The sequence below is a fragment of the Humulus lupulus genome, chromosome 2 (genome assembly GCF_963169125.1).
Source record: "Humulus lupulus chromosome 2, drHumLupu1.1, whole genome shotgun sequence".
In the NCBI taxonomy this organism is placed as follows: domain Eukaryota; kingdom Viridiplantae; phylum Streptophyta; class Magnoliopsida; order Rosales; family Cannabaceae; genus Humulus; species Humulus lupulus.
In genome coordinates this window covers 213,447,889-213,466,517 of record NC_084794.1, presented here as the reverse complement: position 1 = coordinate 213,466,517, position 18,629 = coordinate 213,447,889, and the positions used below count along the sequence as shown (strand labels likewise).

Genomic DNA, 18,629 nt, shown 5'->3' with positions numbered 1-18,629 from the left:
CGTGGTTGGTGGCAGTCTTTGACTTGACAAGCATATCATCGACGTACACTTCCATGTTTTTCCCGATCTGATCCGCGAACATTCTATTTACCAGCCTTTGGTAGGTAGCCCCGGCATTCTTAAGACCGAACGGCATGACCTTATAGCAATAGACATTAGTCGGGGTCATAAAGCTGGTATGATCCTGGTCTGCTGGATTCATCGCGATCTGATTGTAGCCCGAGTACGCGTCCATGAAGGACATGAGCTCGTGCCCTGCCGTGGCATCCACCAGTTGATCGATCCTCGGCAACGGAAAGCAATCCTTGGGGCAGGCTTTATTCAGGTCGGAAAAGTCGATACAGGTCCGCCACTTGCCATTGGGCTTTGGAACTAACACGGGATTGGCAACCCAAATGGGAAATCTGGCTTCGCGGATAAAGCCACATTTTTTGAGCCGGGCCACTTCTTCTTCAAGGGCTTCGGCTCGGGTTGTCCCTAAACACCTCTTCTTTTGAGACTTTGCAGGGACGCTTTTGTCTAGGTGGAGCGTGTGCATGATTACGCTCGGACTGATCCCTATCATGTCTTCGTGCGACCATGCGAATACGTCCAGGTTCTTTTTCAGAAACGCAGTCAGATCCGCCTTTCTTCTATCGCAGAGGTTCTTTCCGAGCTTAACCGTCCGTGACGGATTTTGTTCATCGATGCCTACCTCCTCGAGATCTTCAATAGCTTGGAGCTCAGACCTGTCCTCGCCTACTCGGGGGTCAATGTCTTCGCTTAAGGCGAGCTTTTCGTCTTTGGAAACCCGAGGTTTTTCAATCTCAAGGGCCGCCCTGGGTCCCTGCGATTCCTCTTCATCCTGAATGGCCATCGCCACCTGCCCGGGTTTAGATTTTCCCTTCATGGAAATGCTGTAGCATTCCCTGGCAGCGAGCTGATCGCCCTTGATAGTGCAGACCCCTGTCGAAGTAGGGAACTTCATGGCGAGGTGCCGGACGGACGTGATAGCTTCGAAAGCAACGAGCGTTGGTCGGCCCAAAATTGCATTATAGGCAGCGGAGCAGTCAATGACTACGAATTCGACCAGTTTGGACACTGTTCGGGACTCGTCGCCTAGGGTGATCACCAGCTCAATCGTTCCTATCGCTACTGACCCTTCTCCTGAAAAACCATATAGCATCATCGAGGTTGCCTTCAGCTCGGAGACGGTCAGACCCATTTTTTCTAAGGTGGAACGGAATAGGAGATTCACCGAGCTCCCATTGTCCACTAACACCCTCCTTACTCTCCGGTTGGCGAGCTGGACTGCTACGACCAAGGGATCGTTATGAGGGAATTGGACATGGCCCGCGTCCTCCTCCGTGAAAGTGACTGGTTGTTTCTCTAATCTTTGTTGTTTTGATTGACGCTGTTCCGAGACGAACTCCCCTCCATTGTGGGCCTTCAACTCATTTATGTACCTCTTCTGGGCGCCTCTGCTCGTGCCAGCCATGTGTGGCCCTCCAGAGATGGTGGAAATCTCTCCCTCGACCACGGGGGGAGGGACGTCCTGATCTACTCGAGGTCCAGGTTGATTGGCTGGGATCTCCAGAGCGGGTCGACCTGTCGGGACCCTGTTCCGCGAGTATTGCGCCAACGGACCTGCTCGGATGAGAGTCTCGATTTCATCTTTGAGGTGCCTGCAGTCGTCGGTATTGTGCCCAACGTCGTTATGAAAACGGCAGAATTTGGAAGCGTCTCTCTTTCCCTTAGGGTGCTTTATTGGCTCCGGTCTTTTCCAGGGGACTCGCGTAGCGTTGGCCAGGAAAATATTCTCTCTGGTTTGGGTGAGCTCGGTATACGTTGTGAACACGGGCTTGAATTTATCCACGGACTTATTCTTCTTTTGACCGTGCTGGATGTTTTCACCATTCCCTTTTCTTTTGCCGCCACCGGGCTGGTTACTCTGCGTGACGTCGGGAGTTGCTACTACGATCTCTGTTCCCGTCCCAGCGGGCTTCTCGAGGACCTGGCTGGTCCCCGCGGCTGAAGCTTCAGCTTCTTCCAAGTTTATCCATTCTTGGGCTCTGTTAAGGAATTCACTAACTGAGCTGACCCCCCTCCTTTGAATATCCTTCCACAGATCTCCGCCTACTAGGATCCCGGTCCTCATAGCCATGAGTTTGGAGCTGTCGTCGGCGTCTCTGGCTCGAGCAGCGACATTTGCAAATCTGCTCAAGTAGGCTTTTAGCGTTTCTCCAGGTTGCTGTCTCACGTTAGCTAGGGAGTCGGCCTGGACCCTGGCGGCCTGAGAGGCGCGGAATGCCCTCTTGAAGTCAGCCGAAAAGGTCTTCCAGGAGCTGATTGACTGCCTTTTACTTTGTTTGAACCACTGCCTGGCAGGTCCAGTTAGGGTGGAAAGAAAGATCAAGCAACGAAGCTCTGGCCCGATGTTATGAGCCATCATTAGGGTGTTGAACATCCCTAAGTGGTCAGATGGGTCTCCATCCCCGTTGAACTTTGACAAGTGAGGCATACGAAAGCAAGAAGGGTATGCCGTTGCTGCTATGTTGGGGGCGAAGAGCTCCATCTCATCCCCTGAATCATATTCGTCTTTTTCTTTCTCCGACAGGAGCTTCTTCATCAACTCCTCCATTTGAGTTAAGCGCTCTAGGGTTTTGTCCTGAGATCCTGGGTTATTCCGGGGCTGTTCAACAGCTCCGGACCCGTTGTACATATTAGGCGGGTTATTGCCCCTCCTATCTGGAGATAGGTCATTTGGGGCATTCCCGCCATTACGTACTTCGGATCGGACCCCAACTGAGCGGGCCTGGCTACCATCCCTAACTGGACCCTCTCTGTGAGAGTTGAGGCGATCTCGAAGGTCGCCTCCATGGGAATTATGGTGACTTTGTGCTGAACTTAGTCGCTGTCGCAGGTCTCCTCCCGAAAGATCACTCCGTGCACTACCGGTCCAGTGACTCCTGCTGGACAGGCTCGATGTGCGTCTTTGGCGGTTCCGACCTGCTCCTTCCCCCGGCGCCCTGCTGCGCCGGGAAGGCCCGGCCGATGGCGGGTCTCTCCTACTATTTCCGTAGGTCAGGATGTCTCGGACAGTCTGAGGAGACGGATATCTGATGGGAGAAGGAGGATGCCTGACCGGAGAGGCGATCCTAGTGCCGTCTGGACGGACTAAATTTGGTGGGGGCCTCTCGGCCCTGCCAGCTTGATGGTTTCGCGCTGGGCGATCTGGACGAGGAACTGGACGTTCTTCGGGGACGGGCTGACGTCTCCGGATCCCCTCGGCCCTCCTTTGGGAATTTCCCCTATCTCTTATGGGCGTCCTCGAGGAAGGTTGAGAGCTAGGGGTTGATGTCCTAACCGAACGGCTGTACTGCTGCTGTTCGGTCTGAGGCATTTCCCTGAAGTTCGCCTCTTGATGGCGTGATGAAGGGGTGGAGTTGGCTGCAGGGAGTCTACCCGAACGGCTATGCCTAGATCGATTACTCCGGCGAGACTTAGGAGCCTCGCCTTGCCTCTCTCCAACGTTACCGTTGGTTGTGAGAGGGGGTAGTCGACTCAGAATATCTTGGATTTGCTGACCAGCTGCTGCTAGCTGGCTCCTCAGCTGAGCATTCTCCATCTCCACCGCAGTATAATAACATGGATTCGGATTAGGCGGCCGGGGCGCCGAACTACCAGTGTCGTCTTGGTCGGCCGGCTGCTTTCCTGGCCTTTGCTGGACTTCAGGAACTTGCTCCTCGGGGAGGGCAACATGGCGGGCCTCCTGCCCATCATGCCGTTCTGTCTCGTTGCCATGTCTGGATCGAGTGGTCACCATAGTTGTATGTTTGTGGTAGTAATAATTGGACTTGCTCTCAATGAAAGCACCAAACTGTTGACGCGGTTCTTCGGCAACAGATAATTAAGAGAAGAAGAGAAAGAGATTAGTACTTAAAAGTAGAACCGTCGCAGATATGAAATCTTTGTGGAAAGAACTAGGTGACCCTAAACACGTTTTTAAGTGGTTCGAAGGTTAAAATCCTTCTACTCCACTAGTCAATATTATTGATCTTTTCTGGGTAATTGGTTTACAAAATATGTAGTTCTTACAAGACTATTTTTTCCCAACCCCTATCAATTCCCAGGGTCTCCATATTTATAGGAGAAGGCACCTGGAAATTGGTAGGGAGGTCATCCCGTGACCTTTCCATTTGTCATATCAAGTCTGTGATATTCATGATCAATTCATAAACCTGACACACAAGTGTGGTCTAATCAGTATGGAAGGAGACAATGGGCCGCACGGCCCAACCCGTCCGTGGGTGTCTGAATACGCACGTTCCTGCTGCGTGTCCGAGAAGTCAGGGGGATATCGGGCACATGATGGCAGGATTATGCACGTTTATCTTGCGTGTTGACTTCCCATAGGGTCAGAGCTTCCTGAGAAGCTCGCTGCCGGAGCAATCCATAACTCGAGCTGATCCGTCAGTGGTCGCCGGATGCTGTTCCCAGCTCCTGGTGCAACAAGAGGGAGCTGGAAGCAGGACCCCCTCGAGCTAGAAAGGGCCCGTCCTGAAAATAGAGCCTCTGGCCTGTGGGAGCCTCGGGCTAAATCATGTTTAGTCCGAGGCTCGTCCTGCTAAACAGCCCGTGGGAAAACCAGGGCGTACACTTGGTAACTCACTCATCTCTTGGTCATCCAAGAAGCAAAGTGTTGTTGCTAGATCAAGTACGGAGTCAGAATATAGAGCACTTGCACACTTAGCTGCTGAAATTACATGGTTACAAGGCTTGCTAAGAGAAATGAGATTCAAAATGACAGCAGTTCCTATTATTTGGTGTGATAACATGAGTGCTAATGCACTTGCAGCGAATCCTGTCTACCATGCCAGAACGAAGCACATCGAGATAGATGTACATTTTATTAGAGATAAAATACTGCAGAAACAGATTGAAGTTCGTTACATCCCCTCTCATGATCATCTTGCTGACAGTTTAACTAAGAGCCTTTCACAGCATCGATTCAACTTCTTGATCAGCAAACTCGGAGTGATTTCTACACCCACTCGTTTGAGGGGTGGTGTTAAAATAGAAGAATTAGTTGATTAGTTACTGTAATACTCTGTTAATTACAAAGTTTGTTAAACTGATGTAAATTTATTACTTGCCTTTATTTTTGTGTGTAATTATCTTTACCACGTGTAGCAATCACAATGGCCTTAGGTCATATACTTTGTACAAATATCAATATAAATAGAACAGTACATAGCAGTGAAGGAAATTGATTCCGTGAGAATTCCATTACAAGTCAGAGAAATATATACAAAGATACAAGCATAACGTTAGGCTACAAATTAGCTAACGGATCACTGAAACTATGGAAACAAATATTGACTAGCTAAATAAAGATATATACAATTAATAAGAGAATATCTGCTAAATATATTCTAACACACCCCCTCAGTCGAAGCGGGAGGCTCTCGTATGCTTAGATTGTCCCTGAAATCATTAAATAGAACGCGCGGAAGCCCTTTTGTAAAAATATCAGCAATTTGATAACGGGACGACACATGAAGCACACGAACTTCGCCACGAGCCACTTTCTCACGAACGAAGTGAATGTCCATCTCAATGTGTTTAGTGCGTTGATGTTGAACAGGATTGCCGGATAAGTATATTGCACTCACATTGTCACAGTAAACTAGAGTAGCCTTTTGAATGGGACAATGCAACTCTAGAAGCAAGTTTCTGATCCAGCAGGAATCAGAAACAACATTAGCCACACCCCTGTATTCCGCCTCTGCACTGCTGCGGGAGAGATTAGGCTGTCGTTTGGAAGACCAAGAGACCAGATTATCCCCGAGGAATACACAATACCCAGAAGTGGAACGACGGGTGTCAGGACACCCACCCCAATCAGCATCTGTATAAGAGATTAGTCGATCAACGGTGGATTTGTACAAATGCAAACCATGGGATAAAGTACCCTGAAGGTAGCGTATGATACGCTTGAGAGCACTCATATGCTCATTTGTCGGAGCATGCATATGAAGACAAATCTGCTGCACGGCATAAGATATATCAGGCCGAGTGAAAGTAAGATATTGAAGAGCACCGGCAAGACTTCGGTATTTAGTTGGATCATCAAAAAGATCATCGCTGGTGGCACTAAGCTTGGACTTAGTGTCAATGGGAGTAGGACAAGAACTGCAGTTAGACATGCCGGTACGTTCAATAATTTTTGCAGCATATTGTTTCTGAGATAAAAATAGACCATGGGCATGACGAGTAACAGCAATACCCAAAAAGAAACTCAGAGGACCTAAGTCCTTCATAGCAAACTCAGAACTCAAGAGAGCCATAAAATACTTACGAAGACGATCAGATGAAGCCGTAAGTATAATGTCATCCACATACAACAGAATGTAAGCAGTGTCAGAACCATTCTTGTAAATAAATAAAGAGTGATCTGACTTACTGTGAGAGAACCCAATGGTAGCAACAAAATCAGCAAACCTTTGATACCAAGCGCGAGGAGCCTGTTTCAAACCATATAAAGATTTCTTTAAGAGGCAAACATGATTAGGATGAGTTTTGTCTCGAAAACCCATGGGCTGATGCATATAAACTGTTTCATTGAGATGACCATGTAAAAAAGCATTCTTGAAATCCATTTGATGGATAGGCCAAGATTTAGAGACAGCAATACTGAGAACTGCTCGTATGGTAGCAGGTTTAACCACGGGGCTAAACGTCTCATCACAATCAACACCTTGCTCCTGTGTTTTTCCATCACCTACAAGACGAGCCTTATAACGCTCAAAAGAACCATCAGATTTATATTTATGGCGCAAAATCCACATAGAACGAATAACATTCACATCTGGTGGCCTAGGCACTAATTCCCAAGTCTTATTATCAATTAAAGCATTAAATTCATCCAACATTGCCCAATTCCAATTTGGATCACGGAGCGCACTAATGGGATTTTTTGGAATAGGAGAAATAGCCTTAGTGGTGGTCGCGTGACAATTGGTTGAGTACTTAGGATTTGGCTTAAAAATGCCATTGGTAGCACGAGTTGTCATGCGGTGGAGCATGGGGTTATTAGGCCTAGGAAAGGAGTGTGGTGCTGAGAAGGATGTAGGTGATGAATTTGGGCTAGGGACTGGGCCACGTGAGGTGGGCGAGTCCAAGATAGGGGAAGAAGCTGGAGGGGGCTGCTGTAGCGTCGGGGCTACATGAGGAGTGGGCCGGGACTGAGCAGCAGAAGAAGTAGGGGTGGCTGGGCCCGTGTGAGACCGCGGCCCAGTGTGAGGAATAGGTGGAGAGTTTGGCCGTTGGGTTGGGTCAGGCTGTGGATTTTGTGGTGCTAAATTATGAGAAATAACATTCATGATTGATGGATCAATATTATCACTCAAAAAATCAAAATTTGTAGGAGTGGTTTTGTGGAGTTTCGAAAATGGAAATTCGGTTTCAACAAAACGTACATGACGACAAATTATTATCTTTCCACTAGACATATCATAGCATTTTGAGCCACGATGGTTTGGAGCCGGACCAAGATAGGCACAAGGGGAAGAGCGTTCCTGCAATTTGTTTATAGTAGTTGAGGGAAACAATGGAAAACATAAACAACCAAAAACACGCAAATCCGAGTAAGAAGGGTCACTTTGATAAAGGATTTGTGTGGGTGACAAATAATCTAAGACCTTAGAAGGAAGAATATTTAGAAGATATGTCGCCATAGATAGAGCATGATGCCAAAAGGACGGTGGCATAGAAGCATGAGCTAGAATGGTCCGAATGATATTATTGATAGATTTGATGTGTCTTTCGGCTTTACCATTTTGGGACGATGTGTGAGGACAAGAAAGACGAAAGACTAAGCCATGACGATCAAAGAACTGCTCAAGAGTGCCATTAATATATTCCGTGCCATTGTCACATTGAAAAGACTTTATAGTACGTTCAAATTGAGTTTTGACTAAAGCATGGAAAGACATGAATAACTGTTTGACCTGTGATTTCTTTGCAATAGGAAAAGTCCAAAGAAATTTTCTATAGTCATCAAGAAAAAGAACATAATAACGGTGCCCAGAAGAGCTAGCAATTGGAGAAGTCCAAAGATCACTATGAATAATATCAAACGGTAGAAAAGTGTATGATAAAGAATCATAAAAAGGAAGTTTAGCATGTTTCCCAAGAGGACAAGATGAGCAAAAAGTCTTACAAGCCTTATTACATTCAATAAATTTATTACTACGAAGAAAATTGATAATAGTATCGCCAGGATGACCTAAACGATTATGCCAAATATCATGAGACATAGTAGTAAAAGCTGAATGTTTGGGTGATGTGGCTTGAGAATTTGAGAAGAGTGGATATAAGTCCCCAATACTGTCACATCGCATAAGTCTGGTCCCCGTCTGTAAATCATTGACCGAAAAACCAAAAGGGTCAAAAGAAATAGAAACCATATTGTCAGTGGTAAATTTACGAACAGAGATCAGATTTTTAATGAGTTTGGGAGCATGTAACACATTTTGAAGAACAAAAGGAGGATGAGGTGGGGGTAAATTAGTGCTACCGTGACCGACAACCGGAATTAAATGACCACTACCAACAACAATGTTGTGATTTTTAGTGCTTGAATTGAAATAAGACGAGAGAATACCTGCATCCGCCGTCATGTGAGATGTCGCACCGGTATCCATGTAGTAGTTTCCATCGGGTTGAGAGAAAGATAGAGCATGCATAGCGGCCTCAATATCAGTTGGCGTGTAACTAGCAATAGAGGGAGCCGAAGATGGAGTCATAACATTGAAGGCTTGAGGTCTGGGCCCAAGCACACAAGGCCCAGCAGATGGCCGTTGGGCCTTGTAATTGGGTCGTGGTTGCCAAGAATAGGCAGGGAAAGGACAAGGTGGAATGGTCCACCCTCCCCAACTTGGCTGCCACTGTGGCCATTGTGACTGAGCTTGAGGACGTGGTTGCTGACAGGACTGACCACCACTGGCCCCACCTTGCTGACCGGACCCCTTCCCTTTCCCCTTATTTTTGTTGTTGTTGCGCCCTTTGTTGTTACTGTTGTTGCGTTTAGGAGCAGAGGAGGAGTCATTGGAGTCATTGCTAGTTGCTGCAACCATGGCTGTGCCACCGCGGGTCCCGGATTCATGTGCGACACGTGCTTTGATGGTGCGTTCTGCCATTTTCAACCTTGATCGACAGCTTTCGAACGAAGGTATGGGCTCTTGATTTTGGATGAAATCAACCGTACCACTGTACGCCTCTGGCAAGGAACCTGTGAGACGTAACACGAGCCGCCCATTTGACACCGGGGCATCAACATCCGCAAGCCGGTCTGCCAGAGATTGAAGGTAATTGCAGTAGTTGTCGATGGTATGGTGTTCCTCGAAAACGGCATTGGTGAAGTCTTCTTCGAGGTGGGTTGCTCGCGAAGCCTTATTGTCCTGAAATAATGCTTTGAGCCGTTTCCATGCTCCCTCGGCAGTGTCATCACGTCGTAGGATAGCAAGGAGAAGGTTAGAGGAAATGGTGCCATATATCCACTGGAGAATCGCAGCGTCAAGACGTTTCCACATGGCCGGATCGGCAGATTTTGCAGCAAGGTATGCTGCTATGGCAGGTTCCTCTGTGGGTGGGACAATATGATCGTAGAGATCGTGAACCCGAGTAAGGTTGGTAAACAAGGCAGCCCATGAGTGATATAGAGCCTGCTCGTTATCTAATGTGACAGGAACAAGAGATTTCACATTTGTGATAGTGAGGGCAGGGTGAAATTTGGTGCTTTCGGCCATGTTTGAGAGTGAGAAGAAGAATGGGGGAAGAAGAAGAAGATGAACGGCTAGGATTCAAGAGATAGGATCGAAAACGTATCTGATACCATGAAGGAAATTGATTCCGTGAGAATTCCATTACAAGTCAGAGAAATATATACAAAGATACAAGCATAACGTTAAGCTACAAATTAGCTAACGGATCACTGAAACTATGGAAACAAATATTGACTAGCTAAATAAAGATATATACAATTAATAAGAGAATATCTGCTAAATATATTCTAACAAGCAGCCTCCTGTGTGCTGAGTTTTCAAACCAATATTTTCCATTTTTTATCTATTTAAATACTTTGATATGAAATTTTAAAATATTTAATAATAAATTATTACAGTTCATTTATTCTAATTTTTATTTTTTAAATTTATCTATTTTATTTAGATAACTTTGTTACTATTATTTTAAAAAAAAATTATTTACTTTATTTAGATCAGTCTAAAACTAACATACAAAACAATTAAATCAATGTTAAAACTCCACGAAAAATAATAATTTTCATTAAATATACATTTATAATATATGAAAATATATTAGATTAAAAAAATAAGCAGAAGAACATCTCAAACTCACAAAGTTTAAAACAGACCCTTGCTGTAAAGGGGTTCAAAGTCAAGCCATATATGTTTAGGATGACACTTTACAAAACATAAAATAATTATATATCGAAGTCAATCAAGGTTCTTCTGTGTTACTAGTTTTTGGAGCAAAGATGTGAACAGCGTCTCTGACAGAAAGAAAGATGTTGCTCTCTCCAATCTCGTTTGCAAACTCCGACGCGTAAAGCTTATCCATCACAATGGTACCCGGATTTGCTAGGGCAAGCTGTCCAACCAGACAATAACATTATTAACCACATCATTTTAGTATTTGTGCGGGAAACTTAGTCTTGTTTTTATATATCTAAAAATGTTTATAAGTAATAATATGTCAACTCAAAATATACCTCTAAACTATACACACAATTACATGATAATTTAATTATTTTTATCAAACTAATATTTTAAAAAGCAATATCCTGATTTATGTGTAATATTTAAATGTATATTTTGGGTATATTAGTTACATATTTTGGGTATATATTGGATATCTCTTTAAAGAATGTTATATAAACTAGTTTCCTTTTTCCCTTAAATTTTTTTTTCCTTTTAATATATATTTTGGGAAAAAAAAACAGTAATATTTCAAAAACTATTTAAACACAACATCACTTGCGATGACCATTTGATACCTTCACGGTAGATCTCAACACGCACGCATAGAAATTACTTGACTCTGAAAGTACAGCATTATTTAATTATTCAAAAAATTACATGTCCATCGCTTTAGTAATTTAGCAGCAGAAAATTCCTATTCATATATTATTATTATACAAAGAATTAATATTATTTTTTTATATTATAAATATAAATGTAACAGAAATTATTGTTTTTTCTTAGATTTAATTTTTTAATTATTATTTTCTAACCACATTAGTTTTAAAGTAATCAAAATAAGTTTAAAAAATAAATAAAAAGTAATAAAGTAAATGAAATAATTGAAAATTAAAATAAAAAGTAATAAATAAAACATAATAATTTCAATATATGAAAATATAAAGGGCTGAACACATATTAGTGAAATTATTACCTATTAGCCGATCAAATATTTATATATAATATGTTATTAATCTTTCATATATATTATAATATCTAGAACTATAATATTAATTTTTTTTACGATCAAATATTTATATATAATATGTTATTAATCTTTCATACATGTTACATTTGCTTAATTTTATTTAAAAAAAATATATAATATATATATTTATTAAGTTTGTATGATTGTGATATAAATTTTCAATAAGCAAACAATATTATATATTTATATAAAAGACTGACCTAAATATATTAAAATAAAAATTAGACCTAAATATTGTTTATGATTTTTTTTTTTTAAAATATGATAACATTTTAGATCATAAACTACATTATTTAATATATAAAACATTCATGATATTATTCAAATAACATATTTATAATTGAAGAATAATTTTGTTTATTCTTGATAGAAGATAAATATTATTATAATTTCTTATATAGTTACATAGTCATACTATTTATAGATACGCTACACATATATATAATGTATTTATAATATTTGTAGTTATTTAATATAAATATATATTTAGTTAAGATACATTAACTAATAAAAATACATGTTTTCTTTATAAATATAAATAATAATTTTTTTAATAAAAATTAAGTTTATGTATTATATATTATTATTATAATAATAATTTATATATTTATATTAATATAATTATTAAATATTTAATTTTGCATTAAGTATTATTATAATAATATTTTAGAATATTTTAATTTATATTAATATAATTAATAAATATATTTTTTAATAATTTTTAAATATATATTCAATAAAATATATTTAATATTCCGTTAAAAAAAGATAATTTCTTTTATCTTAGAAAATATATATATATATATATAATTTTAATAGGATAATCATTCGTGATAATATAACTGTATATACTTAATTTATATATTCTCATGCTCATACTCATATTTAAATAAGATAAATTGACGAGAATGAGCTCTATTTTTAAGTGATTTTTTACTCTGAATCATTAGTTTAAATTTTTTCACTAATACTCTAAAATTTTTTACTAGTTTTCTAAATTGTGAGATGTCATTGTGGGAAGAATTATCAAAACCACGCTAGAATACAAAATGAGTTTAAAATATGAGTAATGTTAGGCACACACTCAAATTACACATACTTTTTACACTTAATGACGTGTGTTAAATTTTAACCATAAATAATTTTAAGTGAGACCATATCACTTTTAATTATATGGTTAAGATTAATTATACATAATTGTGTGTAAATAGTGTGTACAATTTAAGTGTGTCTCAATCATCATTCTTGTTAAAAAACAAGTTACTTTGCGAATGGACCCTTTAAATAAATATATTTATATAAATGATCTATATATTTTGAAGTCATTTTACACTTTAAACTAGTTTTGATAATGTTTTGGAAAATTTTGATATTCGAGACAGTTAATCAAAATTTTATATATAAGTTATTTTGTAAAAAATTATCAAAATTAAGTGAATTTTCACCCGTTACTCATTTCTATAAATATATAATAATTTTTGGCAAAATATATACTTTTAAAACATTACTATTTAGTTTAATGAAAAGGAAGGTCGACTTTTGTGATTTTCTAGGAAAAATTGAATTATTATAATTACCTGAACTTCTTTCTTCTGAAGGCTTTTGTATAATTCTTCCAAAGCATGGATGCCGCTCGTGTCAATGTCAGTTACAGCTGCAGTAAAATATAATTTAAGTTGGGATGAAAAACATAGTTAAACCGCACTCTTAGTTAAACTGATGATCGGTACATGGTATAATTTGAAGAAATATCGAAATAATCAGGAGCTAATAGTCTAATGAAATGAAATAAAAAATAATAAGAAAACAAGTAATTGCTTACGTGACATCTCCACGATCAAGTGCTGAATTCTTGGCATATTATTTTCATTTACTCGCTCTTCTTCCTCTGTTAGCCACCTCAAAATTCTGACCAAAAAACAAAAATTACTGACCCATATCTTGCTATGAAAACAATATATTACCTAATTTATCCATTAATCCCATTCTCAACATTAAGAAGTTTCATTATGTGTAATCTCATATCTAACATATTCAATTACAATTTATTAAGATTCAGAGGTGATTATCACACATACATACACTTTAACTTCATTTTGACAAACAGCCATGTGGTGGGTAGTTTTTTATTTTACGTACCTCTCCTTAATATAGTTAGAATTGGAGAAGTAAATAGCAGAGTCAACTCTGATAATCAAAACTCCAGGAATCTGCCTTGCCTCTGGGTATTGCAGGGTGTTCCTGTACACACTAGTCCGTGGTAGCTTTCCAAGTACTGCAGTTCGTGGCCTCGTCACTTGCAAAAGAATTTTAGCAAGCGATAGAGAAACCTATAATATATATGCGCATATGGCACAAATAATTAATATTCATTATATATATATTATAAGGGACACACGTAGGTGAAATATGTATACATGTATATAAAATGTACCGCAATTAGTAGACCAATCTCGACAGAAATGAAAATAACGCCGAAGAAGGCTCCCATGCAAGCGACGAAGTCGAATTTGTCGATCTTCCATATGAGAATGGCAGCCTCATAGTCGAGCAAGTTGATCACGGCGGCGATGATGATGGAGGCGAGGATGGCGTTGGGTGTGTACTTGAATAGCGGCGTGATCAGCTCTAGCGTTAGGAACACCACACCAGCCATCACGATGTTCGACACGGCCGTGTGGCACCCTGCCATGTAGTTCACAGCCGACCGAGAGAACGACCCTGCCAGTTTAATTAATAATCGATGTGTATTAATTAATTGTCCTATACCAACTATTAATCATTTTACCAATATATTATATATGTGTCATGTGTGAAATTTTCTTCATTTTTAGCTATTAGTACTCGATTACCTGTAGCTACATAGCAAGAGGTCAAAGAACCAATAATGTTCATTGTTCCTAATGCCACCATTTCTTTGTTGCCATCAATCTGATAGTCCTTCATGGCTGCAAATGTTCTTCCAATTGCTATTGCTTCCTGGTATTAAGAAAAAAAATGGCCTTATAAGTTAAATCATTTGAATTTAAACATAGAATTTTATACTATAATTTTATCATGCATTTACTTACTGTTAGCGCTATAATACCAGCCACAACGCCTATCCTAAAGGCTATTCCAACATATTCACCGGAGAGGAAAAGGTCATTGGCTGAGGGTGGATTTATGCCCTTATCAATATGGTTCACCTGAATATAGCACAAATCATATGCATATTAAACTATGAAGATACTAAACGCATTAGTTGGTAACACTTGCACAAGATCGAATGCAAACATGATCATTTATATAATTAAATTATCAGAATTATATCCTAATAACCAAACAGGCATGCTTACAATTTGAACACCATCTTTATCAGCACGAGTTATATAGACACAAAAAGTGGATACCACAACTGAGATCATAGGAGCAATTGCCGGAACCCAAAAATACTTCTTGTTTCTTTTCCCCTGTTCATCCAATCCAAACAAGATAGAGAAAAATTAATTAAGATTGAAAATCTAATGTTAAGTGGAAGAACATTTAAATTTATAGGCAATAATAGTTGAAGAGCCATATGGAATTGTTCTTACTATGTGTTTGGCGACCAGAAGAAAAGCTAAGAAAGTGACCCCTATTACTATAGTCTGCCAGTTCCACTGTAAAAAACAATTTTCAATTGATTGAACTTGTTAATTTATGCCTACATCCAAAAATATAGCAGTAGAAAAAAAATTGGTAAAATTGATATTTTTATTTTTACCCCATGGTGGGCTGAGTTAAACACTGAGCGCATAACAGAGACAATATCGGTCTTCTTTGTGAAATTCTTATTTATGCCAAGCAATCCTTTGAGCTGCTGAAGGGCAATTGTAATGGCAGCTCCTCCCATGAACCCAACAATGGCAGCATGGGATAGAAACTCAATGAAGAATCCCAATCTAAAATACGTTCCACCCAATTTAGAGACATAAAAGAAAATAGCAAAAAATATGAATGAATATTAGAATATTAACCTGAAAAAGCCCAGTGCCAATTGAGTGAGTCCGGCGAAGAATGTTGCTGTAAAAGCTAGACGTCGATAGGGGATGAGATCTTTAGGATCAATCTCAGCCTGCAGAAGATCTCCAAGCAAGAGTGAGACCACAGCCACTGGACCTATGGCTATGTCTCTTGAGCTTCCCATGAAAGCATAGACAAGAGGTGGAACAAAGCTACTATCTGCATATTATGCATACCAAATAACATGTATATATATAGTTCGTTATGAGTGCTATATATTAAGATTGGCAAGTACGTATACAGATGAAGTATGTGGAAAACCAATTCAAGCTCTTCTCGCTAGTGAGAAAATAATAAAAAACTTACATAACCCATTTTGAGGAGGCAAATAAGCAAGCTTTGCATATCCAATATCCTAATACATAAATATTTCATATATACATTAACAAAAGAACTATTAGAATTAAGAAGAGACCACAGAGATAGATCTCAAATTGAAACCAAAAGTATTTGAAAAATATTAATTAAAGTAGTGTTGGAAGAGTAGTGTTTAATAAAGTACGTAGGTACCTGAGGAATACAAAGGCTAGCAATGGTGAGTCCAGCAATGAGATCTCCTTTAAATTTTGCAAGACTGTAATCCCTAGCCCAACCAAAGATAGGGAAAACCGCTTGAATACCGAGCACAAACTTTTTTGACTTTGGCTGGTCTTTGAAAGAGCGCAAAGGATCATCTGAAAAGAAGGTTTCCTTGACAGCAGTGGTGATTTCTTTCAGCAGGTTTTGCTTAGGAGGTTTCCCCACCTTGTGGATGTATGGGAACGTCCCCGAATGGTGGCGCCGCGACGAGGACACACTCGATATGTCACCACCTGCTGTTTCCTTCATTTGAATTTCATCACCAACTCTCCCACTCATTTTTGTTGCACCTGCACCCACGTACACAACAGCTAGTGATCAGATCCTAATATATAGGCCATAAACACTAACCAACTCAGTATTCTCTAATATACATACATATATATATATATGTTTATATAGAGATAATATTTGTTTAAATATATATATATATATGTTTATATAGAGATAATATTTGTTTATGGAACTTAAATCAAATCATATTGGCAGAGTAAAAAAGATGATTGTTATTCTACCAGAAAAAGTGATGATTGTAGCAATGAACTTGTCGAGTACAGAATATACGATGCTTTCTTCTGTAGTTGTGAAGAATAGTAGAATGGAGAGTCCTGCTTATATAGATTCTCATTCTCTATACAATGAATAACCATTGAATAGCCAACTTGAAAGAAACTGATATGGACTATTCCAAGGTCAACTAATTAATAAGAAACGCCAGTTGGTTCTTAAGGCAGCCATTGAATGTGAAATACATACATGGTTGCCCTTGAATGAACTACATGTAGAGGTTTAGCGTTGACTTTCTTTGTCGGGTTTTACCAACTGAAGCTCTTAGTATAGTTTAATTTTGATGGTTTTTTTTTTGTGTTATTACTGAAAGGGGTAGTCCTATATCTTTCCCTACGTTTCGTGTTGTTAATTCAAATCACAAATTGCCCTTTTTTCCACACTACTATTTACCCCATTTGAGCCTATTTGCTGGAAGACTAGGAAGATCACCATATAAATATATATATATATTTATATTAATTTGAACTTATATTCACTTCCAAGAAAACTTTAAGCAAGCATTGTCTTGGTTTCCTTACAAGGATTCACGGAAAATATAATGCCCAGAGGTCAAATTGATATTGATACCATAAAAGAATAGAGTTAAATGTGTCTTGGCAGTGCCACGGAAATTTATTATAATGTGAGATAGCTAATAGATAGCTGTAGGAATAATCGAAAGCAATGTGAAAGTGTCAAGTTGATTTGCAAACATTTTTATCATGCCATATTATTTAAAATTAGTAATTATTAAATTAATTTTTCAACATTATTATTTTTGTTTACAATAACATAATTTTCTAACTGTTAGGATCGACTACGTTGGTATGAAGGATTCAAAATTTTCTAATAAACAGAACAAGTAAAATAATTATTGTTCAAACATGTAAAACTGTATTTTGTATATCCGAGATATGTGTTATTTATAAAAATATTAAATAATAATATTTTATTACAACAAAAAATATTATAATTCGTTTTTAATTTAATCATGTGATGTTAGTTTATATTAATAAAGAAGAATATATGAAATATCTACTTATTTATTAGGTGTGTTTTACGATTCACTTTTTTCGACTTAAAAAAAAACCAAAGTTGGTGCAAATATGAAGATTTTTTTGATATACCTCAACTAAAATATATATTTTATACCAACGCTGGCAACTAAAATGATATTTGTTGAAAAGAAAAAGAAGAAAAAAAAGTCAAGTAAATTAAGAAAGAAGAAAAAGAAAAAAAAAGATTGGATAATTTTTTTGCATTGTTGCATTTTTTTTTTAAACAAACATTGTTATCTGTTATAAGTATTCATATATCTATATTTACAATTACATAATTACTATTAATTAAAGAGAAACTACATAGTACGCTCGTGTCAATCCAAAATAAATGTCATTTTTTAGTGGAGTCTATAATTAATATTATTTAAATTGATATGTCATAATATATTTACATATATAATAAATACATTAATACATATTTAGTTACTTTAATCATTTTTAATCTAATTTTTCTATATTAAGCCACATTAACTCATTCATTTTATTTTTCATTTCAACTGATTACAAAATATTGAGTAATTATTTTGTGATGTATTTTAATAAAATATCTTTATATATTATAAATGTGAGTTTAATGGAAATGATTGTTTTTTTTTATTCTTTTTTAACATTGTTAGGTTAAAGTCATTTATAAAAAATAAATAAAATAAAAAATAATAAAGTCATCTAAATAAGGTAAATAAATTGAAAATAATAATAATAAATAAGTCATAATAATTTATCATTACATATTAAAGAAATTACTCTATTAATTAGGTTTTCAAAACTTAAATTTATTATTTTCATTCTTTTATCAATTATTTATTTTGTTATTTGTTGTATTTTATTTATACAAACATATATGTAATGATAAAATAAAACATAAATATACATATTTTCTAATCT

The 18,629-nt window shown here is 38.1% G+C and overlaps 1 protein-coding gene across 2 annotated transcripts; it reads right to left on the bottom strand.

Moving 5' to 3' along the window:
• Window positions 1-10,393: 10,393 nt before the first annotated feature.
• On the bottom strand, window positions 10,394-16,416 carry LOC133816517 (sulfate transporter 1.2-like). 2 transcript variants are annotated; one of them, XM_062248971.1, is made up of 13 exons: window positions 16,066-16,416; window positions 15,862-15,910; window positions 15,510-15,714; window positions 15,257-15,434; window positions 15,087-15,152; window positions 14,850-14,963; window positions 14,583-14,699; window positions 14,364-14,490; window positions 13,908-14,232; window positions 13,651-13,800; window positions 13,334-13,419; window positions 13,089-13,165; window positions 10,394-10,653 (listed from the first exon to the last, which is right to left on the bottom strand). In XM_062248971.1, exons 1-13 carry the CDS (start codon window positions 16,411-16,413, stop codon window positions 10,504-10,506), a joined length of 1,992 nt encoding a protein of 663 aa, XP_062104955.1. In that variant the 5' UTR covers window positions 16,414-16,416; the 3' UTR covers window positions 10,394-10,503. The 2 variants fall into 2 exon arrangements, with proteins under 2 accessions (XP_062104955.1, XP_062104954.1); XM_062248970.1 differs by having other exon boundaries at window positions 13,651-13,841; window positions 13,946-14,232.
• Window positions 16,417-18,629: the final 2,213 nt, after the last annotated feature.

Bases quoted from the DNA above. Each gene is read 5' to 3' on its own strand.
- LOC133816517 (XM_062248970.1), bottom strand. From the start codon at position 16,413: ATGAGTGGGAGAGTTGGTGATGAAATTCAAATGAAGGAAACAGCAGGT. The intron at 15,435-15,509 runs GTTAATATTCTA...AACGTATTTTAG, and splicing joins TTGGCACTGGGCTTTTTCAG to ATTGGGATTCTTCATTGAGT. The intron at 10,654-13,088 runs GTAATTATAATA...CTGGTTGGACAG, and splicing joins TTCAGAAGAAAGAAGTTCAG to CTTGCCCTAGCAAATCCGGG.